At 43.7% G+C, this 19,122-nt stretch overlaps 1 protein-coding gene across 1 annotated transcript in view; it reads right to left on the bottom strand.

The window, feature by feature from the left end:
- The window catches only part of si:ch211-186j3.6 (neural-cadherin), a 593,489-nt gene that overhangs the window by 84,051 nt on the left and 490,316 nt on the right, over positions 1-19,122 (bottom strand). Inside the window, exon 31 of the mRNA XM_068311636.1 lies at positions 9,113-9,293. Coding sequence (XP_068167737.1) covers positions 9,113-9,293 — 181 coding nt within the window. The remainder of the gene's footprint in view (positions 1-9,112; positions 9,294-19,122) is intronic.

Genomic DNA, 19,122 nt, shown 5'->3' with positions numbered 1-19,122 from the left:
ATATATATATATATATATATATATATATATACAGACACACACAATAGGGTTGAGCCGAGCACTCGTTTCAGATTAGTATCCGGTACGGATAATGCATTTTTGACGAGTACGATACGAGTAAAACTCTTCAAAACTCATGCACATAAAATTCTCAGAACTGACTTGGCCCGTTTCACAAAGCAGGTTTAGTGGAAAACCTGGATAAGTTAACCCTGAAATCAGGGAAAACCAGGCTTTTCGGTTTCATAAAGGGAAGTATCTTAAAGAGTTAGAGCAGTAACCCAGACCTTTTTAATGAAGCGAGGTAAACTAAACCTCTGGGTTTGTTACCGCAGTAACAGACTCTCTGAAACTAAAATGGTCTGGAGCAGGTTTTATTCCACAAACCCAGGGTTTCCTCCGACTCCGCCCCCTTTAAAAAAAAATCTCCGTCCACACGTAAGCGCGGCAGTGCGTTTTCGAAGACGGTTATAAGCATGCCAAACCATGTGGTGGCAGTATTGAGTCAAATTTTATCCAATAGGAATGCTCCGTGTTTTGTTGTCACTTCCGTTAGAAATTAAAAGATGGCGCCAGGATCGTTTGTTTGGACAGACAAGGAGGTGGAATTGTTATTACACTCAATTTTGGAGTACAAAGTCAGCAAGACTGCTGAAAATGTGGACTGGGAGTCATGTCAAACTAAGTATGCTGACATACTAGACATTTATATGGACAAATATCCCGCGGAGGCAACAAATGACTTTGACGTGTTGTACTCGCATCGAAAGTGAAGACGGTTTGGGATAAATATCACCAGGCCATCTACAGAGGACGTAGGACCGTGTCTGGCCAGGTCGTCCTTTTGTATTTTGAGTTATGCAAGGAGATATGGGGTGGTTCTCCCGCCACCACAGCCCTGCCATTTGGGATTGAAACCGCCGACCTGGTGAAAAAAAACATTCCTGTTCCCTCGCCGTCCACATCCTTGGCCACATCCGACTTGTCCACCATGGAGGCCCTGAATGCTGACACGGTTGCAGACAGCAGTGTGACACACGCAGGGCAACAGCGCAGAGATGCACTGCAGGCATGTATTTTCATTGAATCATCCATGGTAAATGTTTGCTGTTTGGTGTGGCTCAAATCACATTGCTGATTCTTTGTCATGATGCCACATGGAAGAGCACAAAATAGGATACCATTGTTTTAAATTAACAACCTACAAATCTCTTTTCAAGTCCTAGCTGAAAAGCTACAGGCATGAGCGTCTGAAGCGGAAGCTGTCAGCTGAGGCCTGGTCGCAGCAAGCAATAGAGGAAAATCGATGGATGCAGCGAAGATTTTTGGAGGTATTTGAGGAATCAGAAAGACGGTCGGCGGAAAGCTTTAATACACTTGCCAAAACCCTAAATATGCTCAGCGCATCAGTTGCTGAAGGGTTTGCTGTGCTGAAGCAATCTATGCAGAGTCCTCCACCTCCTCCTGCTCCGCCTCAGCCAAGACACTACATGCCCTACCAGGAAAGAGGGCACATGTCACACCCGTTGCCTCTCGAATCAGTCTACCCAAGCCAGGCGTATCAGTCATTCTCACACGCCTCTGCCATTAGTGGAGCCCACAGCAGCACACAGGATGTGCCTCGGTCCAGCACACCACTGGAAAACACAGGCCTCACAGGGTTTCCTACACTGAAGCTCTCTTTCAGGATGAGTAGTACGGCTGATAAGGCAGGGCTGTAAGTTTATTGTTAATATTTATTTATGTTCGAAATGTTGATATTGAAAAAAGTGTGGTTAAAAAATACTAAAAATGTAAATAGTTAAATAGACATTCGTTTGTGACAGTGTGAAGGCTTTGTTTTTGTAATTGATGGTTTGGAGAAGCACATTGTTTTGCATTTTTGATGTTTAATTAACAGTTTTCAGAAGAAATGTGTTTAACATGACACCATGTAAACTGGGTTCAACTGAACTAGAGTTACACATGCAACTACACTCACAACACAGGCTGCAAACTTTTATCAACACCTGCTTTATAAGAATCCTGCACATCTGGTGGAAAGTTAAAGTAACCAATGTGGAGCTGTGTAAAAGAACAGAACTGGATCATAAAGACATACAAACCTGAAGGAGAAAGTGGAGTTGTCACAAAATGAACATGATTCAACTCAGCTATGTGCGCAACTTTAATCAGGTCATACTTACAATCATTGTCCCTTTTATGGATCCAGATACTGGGTGAGGACCATCCTGACCCTTTTCCCTTCATTCGTCAGGCTGTCTCTGTTGACTTCTGTGGTTGGCTGGTTGTTCTTGTCCTGCTGAACGGCTTCAGCAATGCAGTTGTTATCCATCGTGTCTTTAGTAGCCTCACAGTAATTATGCAGCACAAAACATGCATAAATTACAATAGGCACTTCCTGTAGATTAATGTCCATAGGTCTCCTCAAAGCTCCGAAACGGGCCTTAAGTCGTCCAAAGGCACACTCCATCACCATACGAGCTCTGCACAAGGAAAGCCCAAAATACTGCTCCTGAGCTGTATTCCTTCATTAGGTATGGCAGCAGGGGATAAGCAGGATCACCCAAAATTTAAACTGGGATTGGTTCTTCGTTTTCCACTATTTGTCTTGGACATGGAGGAATTTTGCCACTTTTGAAGGCATCATTGATGGCACTGTTGGCAAAAACAAGTGCATCGTGTACACTTCCAGCCCATTTTAGGACCACATCCATGAAACAATATTTATAGTCACACGTGGCCTGAACATTGAAGGAAAAGGTCCCCTTCCTGTTTAGGAATTCTGTGGGCATGCCCGTTGGTTGCTTTATTGATACATGTGTGCCATCCACTGCACATAGGCACTGGGGGAGGCCATGCATCCTCTCAAAATTATCCACAAGCACATGAACCACACTTTCTGTTGTGGGCAACTGTATGTATTTGGGTCCCAAGTGCACCTTTATATCATGACACACCTGCCTAACGATGTTTGAGACACTCTGCCTTGACAGACCAAAGGCATTTGCTGTTTTCTTTAGCCTGCCCTGATCAGCTAAATAGTACAGTGTGCAGGCAACGTTTTTGACCACACTGACCGCTGATCGCATAACAGTAGACTGCCCCTCTATGTAAGGACATAAAAATTCCGCCAAGGACAGAAGCGAGGACTGGGACATGCGAAAATTCTCACGCCATTCCTTCGGGAGAACGACTACCATCTCAAAATTGTCCTACCAACTGGCAGTGCATCCGGTCTGACCCAAAACTGGCGTCGGCGTCTTTGTCTTGAAACATGTCTTCGACGTGGAGCAGTGCACCAACAGAAAACAGCCAACCTTCTTTTTTGCTCTCTTCGCTGCAGCAGCAGCAATTTTGCTTTGAAACACAAGATAGCTATAAACGCCTGCAAGAATGCTGCCATCAACAAGCTTCGTACATCCATTATGTTTGTACACACGGGCCCATAAATATGACGTCACAGCGGTTTTTGTCGCAGGCAAGACGTAATCGGTTTTCAAAAGTTGCGGATACACGTCCACACGACAATGCAGACCTAGCGTTTTTTTTTTTAAATCCACCGAGGCCAGTGTTTTCAAAAAGTTGCGTTTTCGATACGGATATCTGCGTTGTCGTGTGGACGGAAGGCGTAAACGCAACAAAAAAGTTGCGTTTTCAAAAAGTTCCAGCATCGTGTGGACGGGGCCTCAGTTTGACACATTCTCACTTCATTTCAAATTAAACTGTTACATAGCGCACGCACACACAGGCACACACAGATGCGCACACGTAAACGTGCTCTCTTTCTATCTCTTTCTCTCCCTCTCACAGTCACTCAGTCACACACACATGCACAAACAGACAGACACACACAAACACACGCACACAAACCTTAACACTCGGCCTCCTAAAATTCAGCAACTACTACTACTCTCACAGACAGTGATTTTGACCGCTTGAACATTGTGTACAATTTGGATTATCGTTGAAAATATCTAAGAGTAAATTGATGGAATAGATAAAAACAAATCAGGACACTACATTACAAACTGTAATGATTGAATGTTTTATTTATTTAATTGACACAACATACTGTATATTCTCTGCAATTACACATCCAAACTCAAACTGTGAAATAAAAACAAATGTATCCCTGTCAAATTAAAATAATTGTTACCTGCTTCAAAATAGATTGGTGTCATTATGAGACTTACCAATAAAAATTATTAACTATTATGAATATTCAGTAATGCTGTGATGGCTGCCAGCCAGCTGGAGACACTGATGTTACAACGCCAAGTTGTTGCTTATGCCTCACAAACACTCAGTCAACACAGGTAACTTGTCTTGAGGTGGGGAAATATCACCACTGATAACCTCTTTACTTCTCTTGAACTTTCCAAGGCACTAAAGGCCCAGTAAAGCAGCCTGGTTGGTCCAGTAAATAAGTAGACAAGAGCAAAGGTCCCTCCACACTAAAGAGGTGCCGAAATTTGATGGTGCAACCCTAACAATCTTATCAATGCTAACCAAGGAAAATTTTCTCCATTATAATCACAATCCACACAGCTGTCAACATTACAAGTGACCACGAGGCTAAACTGGTGACTTACGTACAGTACCAAAACAGAACCAAGGTTGGAGTAGATGTGCATGATCAGTTGGGGAGGGAATAGTAAGTGTATGTCATGATCACTCCATTCCTGCAGTCTGCTCCACAGTTTTCACTATCCCACCTCCCAGCCTGACCACACCTCCCGCTGATCACCCACACCTACAGCCCATCTACAATCAGTCCGGTATTTAAACCCATGTCTCACACTCAGTCTCTGCAAGATTGTAATCGACCCATGTCTTACTCTCCAGCGTGCTAGTCCAGAGTACCTGCCCGATCACGACCTGTTTCATCCCTGGACTCTGCCTCTCTTCTGCCTCCCAGCCAACCTACCCGCCCTTCGTCCACGGATTCTGCCTTGTCTCTCTGTGCCGGTAAACCTGACCCTCGCCTGTCCAATGACTCTGCCTCCTGTTCCAGCCCTGGTAAATTGACTAGCCTCCCGTCCCTTGACCTCGTCTCCTGCCTGCTCCCTTTCTCTGGAGTGATCCATTGTGTCTCCAACGTGCTCCGCTGGCCTATCGGTTACCTGCCTCCCTGCCGCCTGGGAGACCCAGGTTCGACTCCCAATCCGCCTGGCCTGAAAATAAACACTGTTGAACTTAACTCCTGTCTTGCCTCTCTGTGCTGCACTTGGGTCCTGTTCGCACCCCGTGACAGTGTAAGATATTACATGATGATGGCCATTGGTGGTGTTTCGTAATATTCTTAACCTTGCTGCCATAAATGCTTCGATCCTGTTCAAGAAGTGCACCAATAAGATGATGTCAATGAGGAACCTCATAATGTGACTCGCATAGGAACATCGCTCAGGACACATGAAAGCAAAAGCCCAACCAATGATGGTGCAAGAGCCCTATTTTGGAGCAACAGAAGATGGAGAAGAGAAGGCAGTGCCAAGTGACGAATGTGTAAGAAAAATAAAGCAAATGTGTAAGAAAAATAAAGCAAAGGATAATTGTGTCAAATGTCATAAGGTAGTGGGAGTTAACATTAAAGGAAAAGGCACCTGTCAAAATAGGAAGTGGAAAAGAAATTTTACAGAAGTTATAGTTCTGTTAGCTAACTACATGAACAGAACTGTATGTAGTTACTTAAAGAGCATTTTTGTCAGATGCCAGAGGAGTATTTTGGATACTACATCAATTGTCTTATTCCAAACGGAAACCATAGCTGGACAGACTGTTCATGCTAGCCAGCTAGTTTCACTCACAAATTGTTGCCGTTTTCTGTGTTGTTCCTGCTGTTTGGACTCTCTGCTAAAAAACACAAAAATTGTTGGAACAATTATGACACTCTAAAATTATGTTAACTGGGAAGTCCATGTATAGTTATTTCTTCTCTTAACAAAGCAGATGCCTTACGCCATATTATTCATGTGATTCCTTCTGACATGCTCTGTGATTGGTTGGGCACTAGATGGACAGGTAGTGGGTGGAGTTGGTGACAGCGTGACACTTTTTGAACTGAGTTTATTCAAATATATATATATATATATATATATATATATATATATATATATATATATATATATATATATATATATGGTCATGGTCATGGTCGTCACCTGGTCATGATACTACGATGTTGAGTATACGTCGGTTAGGCACTTGACGAGTTATAATAACATATAAAGCTTTATAACAAGGGGATGGACAGCTCTCCCGGAGGCGTCCCCAGTGACACCGGTGTCACTGGGGTCCTCTCGGGTTAAGTACTTAGGATCAACAGTCCATAGCACTGGAGAGTGTTGAAAAGAGGTGAAGAAGTATGTACAGGCAGGATGGAACGGGTGGAGAAAAGTGTCAAGTGTGATGTGTGATAGAAGAGTTTCAGCTAAAATTATAGGAAAGGTGTATAAAACTCTGGTAAGACCAGCAATGTTGTTTGGCCTAGAGACAGTGTCACTGAGGAAAAGACAGGAGACAGAGCTGGAAGAAGCAGAGATGAAGATGCTGAGGTTCTCTTTGGGAGTGACCAGGATGGATAGGATCAGGAATGAGTACATCAGAGGGACAGCACATGTTCGAGGTTTTGGAGATAAAGTCAGAGACTGAGATGGCTTGGACATGTCCGGAGGAGAGATAGTGAATATATTGGTAGAAGGATGCTGAGTTTTGAGCTGCCAGGCAGGAGGCCTAGAGGAAGACCAAAGAGGAGATTTATGGATGTAGTGAAAGAGGACATCTCCTCCAAGAGCTGCCACCTTATCGTGGTGGAGGAGTTTGAGTACTTGAATAATCCCAGGAGCTATGTTGCCAGGGGCTTTATGCTCCAGTTAGGGTCTCCCTTGGCAAACAGGTTCTGGGTGTAGGGCCAGATGAAAGAAAAATCAAGGACAGTGACGTCGCCCGGTTGGCGCAACTGGGGCCCCACCCTGGAGCCACGCCCGGGGTTGGGGCTCGTATGTGAGCGCCTGGTGGCTGGGCCTCTGCCCATGGGGCCCGGCTGGGCTCAGCCCGAAAAGGACGACGTGGGCTCCGGTGGGCTAACCACCCGCCGAGGAAACCATAGGGGACGGGCGCATTGTGGATTGGGTGGCAGTCGTCAGCATGGGGCTCGACGACCCAATCCCCAGACAGAGTCTAGCTCTAGGGACATGGAATGTCACCTCATTGGGGGAAAAGGAGCCAGGGAGGTTGAGGGAGGTTGAGAGGTACCAACTAGATATAATCGGGCTCACCTCCACCCACAGCTTGGGCTCTGGAACCCAAACTATTGAGAGGGGCTGGACTCTCCACTTTTCTGGTGTTGTCCAAGGTGAGAGGCTGCGACCTCACTGACAGAACCCTCTGTCAGTGAGGTCTTCAACTCCCGCCTCTGGGACAGCTTCTCCCAGATCCCACATGAGGCTGGGGACATTGAGTCAGAGTGGACCATGTTCTCTGCCTCCATTGTCAAAGCAGCTGCTCGAAGCTGTGGTCGCAAGGTCTCTGGTGCCTGTCGCGGCAGTAACCCCCGGACCCGGTGGTGGACACCGGAATTAAGGGACGCCGTCAAGCTCAAGAAGGAGTCCTATTAAATCTTGTTTAAATGCAGGACTATGGAGGCAGCTGACAGGTACAGGCAGGCCAGGCGCACTGCGGCTCGAGTAGTCGTGGAGGCAAAAACTCGGGTCTGGCAGGAGTTCGGAGAGGCCATGGAGGAAGCCGCGAATAAATTCTGGCAAACCATTCGGTGCCTCAGGAGGGGAAAGCAGTGCACACCCAACACTGTTTACAGTAGAGGCGGAGAGCTGCTGACCTCGACTGAGGATATTGTCAGGCAGTGGAAAGAATACTTTGAGGATATCCCCAATCCCACTGCTATATCTTACACAGAGGAAGCAGAGGCTAACGTCTCAGAGGTGGACTCGTCCATCACCCAAGCTGAAGGTGGTTGCCATACTACAAACCGGAAATGGGTGGTGTGCCCTCTTCAGGTTGGTGGAGAGTCCTTGTCCCAAGTGCAGGAGTTTAAGTATCTTGGGGTCTTGTTCACAAGTGAGGGAAGGATGGAACGAGAGATTGACAGACGGATCGGTGAAGCTTCTGCATTGATGCAGTCGCTGTATAGGTCCATTGTGATGAAGAAGGAGCTGAGTCGCAAGACAAAGCTCTCCATTTACCAGTCAATCTACGTTCCTACTCTCAGCTATGGTCATGAGCTTTGGATCGTGACCGAAAGGACAAGATCCCGCATACAAGCGGTTGAAATGAATTTCCTCCATAGAGTGGCTGGGCACACCCTTAGAGATAGGGTGAGGAGCTCAGTCACCAGGGAGGAGCTCGGTGTAGAGCCGCTGCTCCTCCGCCTCGAGTGGAGCCAGCTGAGGTGGCTCGGGTATCTGTTCCGGATGCCTCCCCGACGCCTCCCTGGGGAGATATTCCGAGGAGACCTGGAGGAAGACCTAGGACACGCTGGAGGGACTATGTCTCTCGGCTGGCCTGGGAACGCCTCGGGCTCCCCCCGGAGGAGTGAGAGGAGGTGTCCAGGGAGAAGAAAATATGGGCATCCCTGCTGAGACCGTTACCCCCGCGACCCGGTCCCGGATAAGCGGTTGATGATGGATGGATGGATGAAAGAGGACATGAAGGGAGTTGGTGTGAGAGAAGAGGATGCACAAGGCATGGTTAGATGGAGGCAACTGATTCGCTGTGCCGACCCCTAAAGGGAAAAGCCGAAAGTAGAAGGAGATGTGCTATCGGAGGTGTATTGTTCCTCGTTAGACAAGTTAACCACCCTTGGAAACAACTTCAGGTGAGAAACCTGAAGAAACCTAACTGTGATAGAAAACACATTTTTTCTGCCTTCAACCTTCAGATCTAAATGCAACTCAGTTTTTAGAGCTTTGGGTGTAAATCTGCTAAGCCAGTTACATCTGTACTTAAGGTTCAATTGTTTGAGCATTTACCCATGGGATTTAAAAATAAGGATGCTGAAATGATTTGGTTTTGTGGTTGATGGTATATCTAGTACAGATTAAATGCAGTATAGAACACAAAAAAATAAATAAAAGGAAAACTTATGTCTTACCCTCTTTACACTGGTGTCCCACGTATCCCGGCACACACTGGCAGCTGAAGGAGCCCCACTCACCATGACAGCGACCTCGGTGGCCACAGGATGGATAGCCCATGTTGACACAGCTGCTATCAGTAGTTAGGCAGCCTGGAGAGCTGGATTGGGAATCAGCCGGGAAGCCCAAATCATACAGCTGGATGGAGGAGATAAAGAAGAGATGGAGAGTTAACATATGGAAACAAGATAAAAGGTATAGAAGGAGAGATGTAGATACTCGGCAGCAGTAGTTCAGTCCACAAGGACTTGGCATGGAGACCGGAGGGTGGTGGGTTTAAGTTCAGTGTCGACCAAAGTATGGAGTGTGAATTGATAGCATAAGAGTTGTCAGTTCCCTTCCTGAGCATTGCTGAGGAGCTGCTGCTACGTGGCTGCAAAATCCACCCTTCTAGAGTCCCTTTGTGTGTGTGCACACATGTTCCAGCATGTACGTGATTACAGCCAGTGAAAAATATCTTCTCCAGTGGGGATTAATAAAGTAACTTAAATTTTTAATACAAAATTGTGAAGAAAACAGGAAGAAGGGAGGAAGAAAGAAGATGGGATGCGAAAACATCAGTATAAATGAAAGAAAAGTTGAGGAAAAGGGAGAAGAAGGGGCGAGTAAAGTTGAGAGTAAAAGGAATGGAGAAGACAGACAGGAAGTAGGTAAGGAAACGGGAAATTCATCCATCTATCCATTTTCTTCCACCGTATCCGCCGCAGCCGGTCACTGGGAGCTAGAGCCTATCCTAGCTGGCATGGGGCCTGAGGCAGGGGGCCACTCCGGGCTCGATACCAGTGCGCCGCGGAGCCACACACAAAGACAGACAACCACGCGCACGCACACACTCACTCCACGGGCAATTTGGGACCGGCCAATTAACCTGAAGCTCCTGAAGCCAGAGAGCCTGGAGAGAACCATGCAGACACGGGTGGAGCATGCAAACTCCGCAGAGAACGGGACTCAAACCCAGAACCGCCATGTTGTGCGGTGACAGCGCTTGCCACTGCGCCACCGTGCCGGGGCAAATTTAAAGTTTGAAAAAAACAAAAACCAAGTCAAACTACAGGTAAATTCAAAATGAGAACCTTCAAAAGTGTTGAATGACATGACTTTGGACTCTGGGGCCTTATCTTCTATTTCACCTCATTTCTCCTGCTATCTCTTTCCAAGATTGAAACCAATCAACAAACAGCGTAGTAAATTGCACAGACCTGGAGATCTTGGATTCTGAAATCTGAGTTCTTCATGAAAGGACACAGTAGAAGACACAACTACACAACTCTAGTATTCTCTCTGCTTTACCCAATGTTTATGGGATCTGTTGGTGATGCAACTTACTTGCAAATAATTATAAAAACAGTGAAAGTGAGTTGTACACCATGGAGCTGCTGATTGGCTCTGACCTCCAGTGAGGAGACATCTTATTGGATGGTGACCGTTTAAGAGCTCCTCTCTTTGCTATATTTGGATTGCCAAACACTGCAGCACAAACTTTTGCAATCAATAACTGAAAGAAATTTAAGTGTCTGCAACTGTTTTAATTATTGTAATTGTCAGTGTTTGTCCGTCTGTCCGTCTGTCTACCAAATATCTTCACACCATTGATAATTTCTTTACTTCTCTTGAACTTTCCAAGGCACTAAAGGCCCAGAAAAGCAGCCTGGTTGGTCCAGTAAATAAGAGTAGACAAGAGCTTCCTCCATCTGTAGAGGAGCAAAGGGCCCTGCACACTAAAGACATGCTTAAATGTAACAGTGCAACCCGAACAATCTATCAATGCTAACCAAGGAAAAATATCTCCATTCTAATCACAATCCACACAGCTGCTAACATCACAAGTGGCCACGGGGCTAAACTGGAGACTTTTACGTACAGTACCACAACAGAACCAAGGTTGGAGTAGATGTGCTTGATCAAACGGGGAGGAGATATTCAGTGTAAGTTCCTACATGATGATGGCCATTGGTGGTGTTTCGTAATATCTTAACCTGGCTGCCATAAATGCTTTGATCCTGTTCAAGAAGTGCACCAATAAGATGTCACAGAGGAACCTCGTAATGCAATTTGCATTATGAGGAACTTTGCTCAGGACACATGAAAGCAAAAGCCCGACAAATGATGGTGCCCTATTTTGGAGCAGCAGAAGATGGAGAGGAGAAGTCAGTGCCAAGTGAAGAATACAGAATAGAGTAGGACTTTATTCATCCCTTCAGCAGGGTCCATCAGGGAAATGAGTTTCTCCATCACATTTCACACAGCACAGAGTACGTACACAGAAAGAAAAGACACAGAAAGTAATGCCAACGCCAAATAGAAAGAGTAATAAATAGTAACCCACCAGACAGAGAGAATAATAAATAATAAATAACCCACTAAATAAAGGAATATACAAATACAAAGACCTAAATGGGCTTAAATCGGTTTAGGAATAAAGGGCATGAATAAATAAACCTGGATAGGCATGTACTACATAATATATTGTATTAGTGTGTATATTGTTATACAACGTTTGGTGCACTGTTTCCGTCACCCCTCTGCTCTCGTGTGAACCCCCTTTATCTTCATCTCCCCCAGAGAGGAGTTGAGCAGTTTAATAGCTCGGGGGATAAAGGAGTTCTTCAGTCTATTTGTCCTGCATGTTGGGAGGCGTGCACATAGGTGTGCACAGTCCGCACCTCCTCCGTTCCTATCAGAACTGGTCTAGGTTGGGGTCTGTCCCTCCTGAAGTCAATGGCCAGCTCTTTAGTTTTGGAGGTGTTGAGCTGCAGGCTATTGCTGTGACACCAGGCAAGTCCTTCACCAGGCATCTATACTCCTCCTCCTCATTCTCCCTGATACATCCCACAATAGCTGTGTCATCTGCATACTTCTGGATGTGACACAGTTCAGAGTTGTAGCAGAAGTCCGCAGTGTACAAGGAGAAGAGGATTGGGGACAAGACAGTCCCCTGTGGAGCACCGATGCAGCTGACCACAGTATCAGACGTGGCGTCCTTTAGCCTGACGAACTGTGGTCTATTGGTGAGGTAGTCTTGGATCCAATCAACCAGGCCGGGGTCCACTCACATTTGTAGGAGTTTTTCCTATAGTATACAGGGCTGGATGGTGTTAAAGGCACTTGAACAATCCAGAAAAAGGATCTTCACAGTGCCGCTTTCCTTGTCCAGATGCGAATGGGCTTGGTGTAGCATGTGGAGGATGGTATCTTCCACGCTGACCTTTTCCCGGTAGGCAAACTGTAAAGAGTCCTCAGCATGTTTCACCTGAGGCCTGAGGAGATTGAGGAAGAGCCGCACCAGAGTCTTCATCAGATGCGATGTGAGCGCCACCAGTTGGAAGTCGTTCAGCTCGCTGGGCCGGCTCTTTTTGGGAACTGGAATGACGCACGACGTTTTCCAGAGGGTGGGCACTTTCCTGAGACGCAGGCTCAGGTTGAAGACCCATTGTAGCGGCTCCCCGAGTTCAGCGGCGCAGATCTTGAGTAGATGGGGGCTCCATCCGGTCCTGCTGCTTTTCGGGGCTGAAGCTTCCTCAGTTCTCCTCTTACCTGGTCCGCCTTGAAGATGGGAGGAGACTGTGATGGTGGTGGGACCTGGGAGGTGGAGGGAAGGTGTGTGTGACAGAGAGGAGGGCTTGCTACAATAGGTGTGGGGGGCTCCCTAAAGCAAATGTGTAAGAAAAATAAAGCAAAGGATAATTTTGTCAAATGTCACAAAGTAGTGTGAGCTGCACAAGGAAAGTACAGGTTACCTGTGTTGACTGTGAGGGATGGGGAGCCATAAGCAAACCATCTTGGCATCGTAACATCAGTGTCTCCAGCTGGCTGGCAGCCACCACAGCATTTTGGATCATTCATAATAGTTAATCATTTTCATTGTTAAGGTCTACTGATGACACCAACATATTTTGAAGCAGGATACAATTGTATTTATTTCTCAGTTACATTTGGGGTTTTTTATTCCAAAGTTCGAATTTGGATGTGTAATTGCAGAGAAGCTATGTTGTGTCAATTAAATTAATAAAACACTCAATCATTATAGTTTTAATGCAATGTGCTGATGTGTTTTTACCTATTCCACCAAATTATTCTTTGATAGTTTACTGATAATCCAAATCATATACAAATAATATCCAAGCAGTGACGACTCAGATCTCTTTTGTGTTTTGAAATTTTAATGATCAAACAATGTCAGAAAAAATACACACATTTAGAAAAAGTCAGGCTCTTATTCGTAAACTTACTTTAGTATTGTGCTGTCTAGGGTTGAGCCGAGTACTGTTTCAGACAAGTATAGGGTACGGATAACACATTTTTGAGTACGAGCATGATACGAGTGAAACTCATCAATACTTGTGCTCGTTCATTCATTCGTTCATTTTCCTGACCGCTTCATCCGCTTACGGGGTCACAGGGAGTTGGAGCCTATCCCGTCTGGCATAGCTGAAGGAAAATTTTCAGAAGTTAGACTAAGGGCAGAAATGAAAATTTGTGAGCAGTAGTTTGGTTTCATGCCAAAAAAGAGTACTACAGATGCAGTACTTGCTTTGAAGATGTTGATCGAGAAGTATACAGAATGCCAGACAGAGCTGCATTGTGTTTTTGTAGATCTGGAGAAAGCTTATGACAGGGTGCCCAGAGAGGAACTGTGGTATTGTATGAGGAAGTCTGGAGTGACAGAGAAGTATGTGAGAGTGGTGCAGGACATGTATGAGGACTGTAAGACACTGGTGAGGTGTGCTGTAGGTGTGACAGAGGAGGGACTGCATCAGGGATCAGCTCTGAGCCCCTTCTTGTTCGCTATGGGGATGGACAGGCTGACAGACGAGGTTAGACAGAAATCTCCATAACCAGGATCTATGACAGAATGGACCAATTCAGGATGCTCTTGCTCTGATGCAACAGTGCTCAACACTACTGATATGCAATGTATAAAAGTATTTTTCCTTACTTTCATTTGGCGTTTGTTATTCAAACTATTAAGTTAAAAACATTGACATACTGTATATTGCTCATCTTGCTGTTTTTAGTTATACGGTTTTTAGTTTGGGCACCCCTGATAATTTTCCAGATTTTCCTTTATAAATCATTGACTGTTTGGATCAACAATTTCAATTAAATATATACTGTATAGTATAACAGACAGAGTAACATTTGAGAAGTTTGATGAATTTAATATTATTTACAGAAAGTTTATATTATTTACAGTATTTAAACAAAAGTAGGCAGGTGCATAAATTTGGGCACCCTTGTTTTTTTTATTGATTTGAATAAATTTAGCACTAATCATTGCAACACAAAATTTGTTTAATAAGCTCATTGTCCCTTAATCTACATGCAAAGGTGAAGCCAATCATGAGAAATGTCATTTACTGTGACCGATTGTAAGTTGTTGTCCTCTTTGCATTTTCAATGAAGAGTGGCAACAGGAGAGCCTCAAAACAGCTGTCAAATGACCTGGAAACAAAGATTGTTCAACATCACAGTTTTAAGGGAAGGATGCAAAGGGAAGGATGCAAAATAACTCTCAAAGATTTCAATTTCTACTGTAAGGAACATAGTGAGGAATTGGAAGAACGCACAGTTCTAGTTAGGGCCTGGAGTGGCAAGCCAAGAAAAATGTCAGATAAGCAGAGGCGACTGATTGTGAAACAGTCAAAGTCATCCCACAGACCAGCTCAAAAGACCAACGACATCATCTTGCTATTGATGGGACGTTTGCACCCTTCAGTAGAGCCAAATAGCAAATGGCATTACCAAATAGCATGTGTATAATGTCTAAATCTCTTGTGTCACTGTGCAAAGTTCAACTATTCAATGCAGTTTGCACAAAGGGATGCTCTATGGAAGAGCGATACGGAAGCAAACAGTCACTTGAGGTATGCTACAGCACATTTGGACAAGCCAGCTTCATTTTGGAATAGATTGCATGGATTCCAATCCGTATCAGCAGATTCTTGCAAACAATGTTTAAGAATCAGAGACAAAGCTGAATTTATGCTGGAGCTGGACACGTCAACAGGACAGCAGCCCTAAACCCTATTCAAATTCTACTAGGGCATTCATGCAGAGAAACAAGTACAATGTTCTGGAATAGCCATCTCACTGAATATTGAATATAGAATATTTTTTAAAATATTTGGTGTTATTTAAAGCAGGCTGACCATGCTAGCAACTATCAAAGTAACCGAACTGGAGAAGCGTTGTGAAGACCAATAGTCAAAAATAACCGGCCAAAATCTAGACCCTCATCGGAAGCTATAGAAAGCATTTAGTGGCTGTTATTTCTGCAAAAACAGGCTTTTCTAAATACTGATGTAATTTCTGTGTTGGGGTGCCCAAATTTATGTACCTGCCTACTTTGTTTCAATAATCATTGCACACTTTTGGTGAATCCTATAAACTTCATTTCACTTCTCAAACACCACAGTATTCATCTGCTATATGATATATTTAACAGAAATTGTTGATCCGAACAACCAGTGATTTATTAAGGAAAATCTTGAAAATCATCAGGGGTGCCCAAACTCTTTCATACCACTGTATAGTTATATCCCCTTAGATATGGCACAAGCAGCTAGTGGTTAATCAGGCCATTTTGAAAACTATGATTAAAAATGCTGCTAACATTTCTGATGTGCAGCAGGTTGTCTGGCAAATTAATGTATTTGAATGCAGTCATAGCAGAATGTTTCCAACAGTGGCACAGAAGTTTCTAGACCATCCGTTGAAAGTCAAACTTTTTGCTGAGATGAAAATTACATGCATGTAAAATCTGATTACTTCCACTGTGTGAGCCCACTGGCATAACAAACTTAAAACCAGTCTAGATTTTAGATTGAGAGATGAAGGGCAAAAGATGGGCAAGTGTGGTGGAAAGTTTTTAATACAATAAAATCATACAATAAAATAATATAATAAAATAATATCATTTAATTGAATCTAAAATCTAGATTGTTGTTTGTGTGTCAAATCTTTCAGCACTTGGGAGAAATTGCCCCAGGAAGTCTCGAGGTCATGAAAGATTCTGCAAGAATCTAATCTGTTTTTAGAAGTGTTTGCGTAAATATCAGTATCTTTTAATAATTTTGTCTGCACTAGATGTCCGAGTGACTGATTAGGTTATGTCATCAGTCATGTAAAACTGTCGACTAGTGTGGGTTCTGCTGTTGTTATTGAGAGACCAGTTCAGATATGCGTGGCTTCAACCTTGGCAAGTGCTACTCTTATGTCATTTTCACAGCAAAGTCTGTTTCTTTTGCTTTCAATGCAGCTTAAGGAAGTGTTCCTTTATTTTTTCCAGTGCAAGACTAGAGTAGCTCAACTTGACATTGCAAATCATGCAGAACGCTGACTCTCATCACGTTCCGTTATACAGTTTATGTAAAATCACATTGCACATATTCGTCCAACACTTTCTTCTTTTGCTCAACATAGTTACTATGAATTAAAAATATTAAGAAAGCAATCAGATGACGTACCATCATGACAGGCATAAATCGACTACTGAGTGCACAAAATTCCCTGTAGCACAGGTAGGCTAATCAATGTAGCGTGATCACCTGCAGCCAGTGATGGCTAATGGGGGCATATCATCACGAATTGACACGATGTGTCAAATGTACACAGAGATTTGTGTGTGTCGGGTATTTTGTCTTGACCTCCATCTCCGCGAAACCCCTGAGACCGACTCAACGAACCCCTAGGGTTCGATCGAACCCAGGTTAAGAACCACTGGTTTAAAGGATGCGCCATTATCCGAGCAGACAGCATCTCCTTCTATCTCCGAATCACATGCTACTGTACAAAATGCAGAAATACAGTATGTGCCCACAGCAGAGAGAATCATTTACCTCATCACAGTCACACCTCGAGTGAAACAGATGATATTGCTATAGCAACAAATCTGATTTACTAGCATATCATTTAATAATGAGAACAGCAGCAATTTTTTAAAAAAGTCACACAACGCCAATCAACATTATTAATCATCAGTAAGCCTACAATTCCTTGCTCTTCAGAAATGTATTATCCTGATGTACACCCACATGCCTCATGTACATTTATCTCATTAGGACATAACTTCAGTGCAGCCTCCTGCTACACAACCAGTTGTTAGCAGGAGAATATCTGTTTAGCTTCACTTTTCAGTTTTGACATTTTAATAGAACTTTAAAATACTACTCATTGAATATGCTTAAATCATGCTCATGGAGGAACAAGAGTACAGTTCCAACAGCCGTGCTGTTTTTCCCTGCAGGTCCTGTGTGGTTAACAAATAGAAGTAAAAGTACAACAAAGTAGAGTAACACTTTATAATGAGTACACACTATTAAGCATTACTTAAGCATTAATAAATATTGAATTCATCATCTATAACGTATGAATACTCATTATTATGTAGTTTATAAACGCAGCTATACATTTTTAATCATCACTTAGAAGCACAGTAGTTATGGATTAGTAAACACTGAATTCATCATTTATAAAACACAATTCTGACGTAAATACTCATTAGCATGTGGTTTATTAATCAGTTATAAATGTTTTACTCTTCATTAATAAGCTCATCTATATAAATGATTAATTCAGCATTTCTAAATTAAGTATTACCCACCAGTTAGGATTTCTCAGTTGTTTGTAGGATCATTTAGAAAGCCTTAACATCACTTACCCACCAGTTAGTTAGGGTTTCTCAGTTATTTGTAGGATCATTTAGAAAGCCTATATAAATAATGAACAATATATTTAGATGTTCATGTCTGCATGCTCTTACATGCCCACTATTCAGACATGTACTAATGATTAGTGAGTGTGTTAGTAGATGCTTTATAAAATCTCACAAATTCCATTTCTAATGGATGGCTTATAAAGTTATTAATGAAGGAATTCATGAATTCAGGCTGTTACAAAGTACTTACTACTCGTTAATTAAGCATTTTGTGTGAGCTCATCTAAAGTGGACATTATCTATGCCTTATAAAGTATTTACAAATGAGATTTTAAGGCTGGCAATGCCTCAAAACTCGTAGAAGTTCCAGACCAAGGAGAGACAAAAAACAGGGACATAGAACTTATTGCATTGATATTTATTGCAACTTCCCAACATTGTAACTGTACAAATGAAAAATAGGATAAGCTTGGCTGAATAAAAACTTGGCTAAATAGCTGCAGCAGCAAAAACTTTCATAATGATACGTACAGTACAGTGCCAGTACTGTTTTTGTGAATTAAACTTGATTTCACCAATGGTCTGCCCAATGTTTGATCCAAAATGATTTAGATTAGATTAGTTAATTGTTAATCATAGTGAAGAAATACACTCCTCAATGCCAATTATTGCTTTTTAATGACAACGATGAAGAAGCCCTGCAGTGAAAACACAAAACAAAAATACAAGATATTTCCCAAAAGTAAATACAAGCATATATTTCTTTTTAAATAAGTAAACAGAATAAAGTAACAAACTGCATAGTTCCAAAAATACTGTGACCAAAGAAAAGACAAACTTACAATAAAAGAGTGGGAACGGCTAAACAGCTTCCAAGCTCCATGAGGGAATGTCCATCCGAACGTGAACCTCATAACAGCAACAGTGCAGCAACGGAACGGCTTATGTCACATGACAGCCTGATGTCACATGACTCTAACACAAGAGAACAGGGAACCTAATATAGCACTGCCCCCTTGTGGCTGGCTGAGAACTCTTCATCCCCCCCAGTCCGGGAAGCTACAATAGATCAAAGGACTCAGTTCACCACCCAACGGCCAGTCTCGGGCTCGTAGCGCTTGGGCGGTCTCCTAGTGCGGCACGGTCGCGCAGACAGGGGCGGAGGCGGCGGCGACTGCGCCACCCGAGGTGATGCGGGCGGGACGGCGCCGGAGGGGACAGGGTCGCCCTGGGATCCGAGGTCGGAGGCCGCCTCATCCGATGGCAGCGGAGGGGACTTGCCGGATCCGAGGCCGGATGTCAGCCCATCAG

The sequence above is a fragment of the Antennarius striatus genome, chromosome 1 (genome assembly GCF_040054535.1).
Source record: "Antennarius striatus isolate MH-2024 chromosome 1, ASM4005453v1, whole genome shotgun sequence".
Lineage (NCBI taxonomy): Eukaryota > Metazoa > Chordata > Actinopteri > Lophiiformes > Antennariidae > Antennarius > Antennarius striatus.
This window is presented reverse-complemented; position numbering and strand designations above follow the sequence as displayed.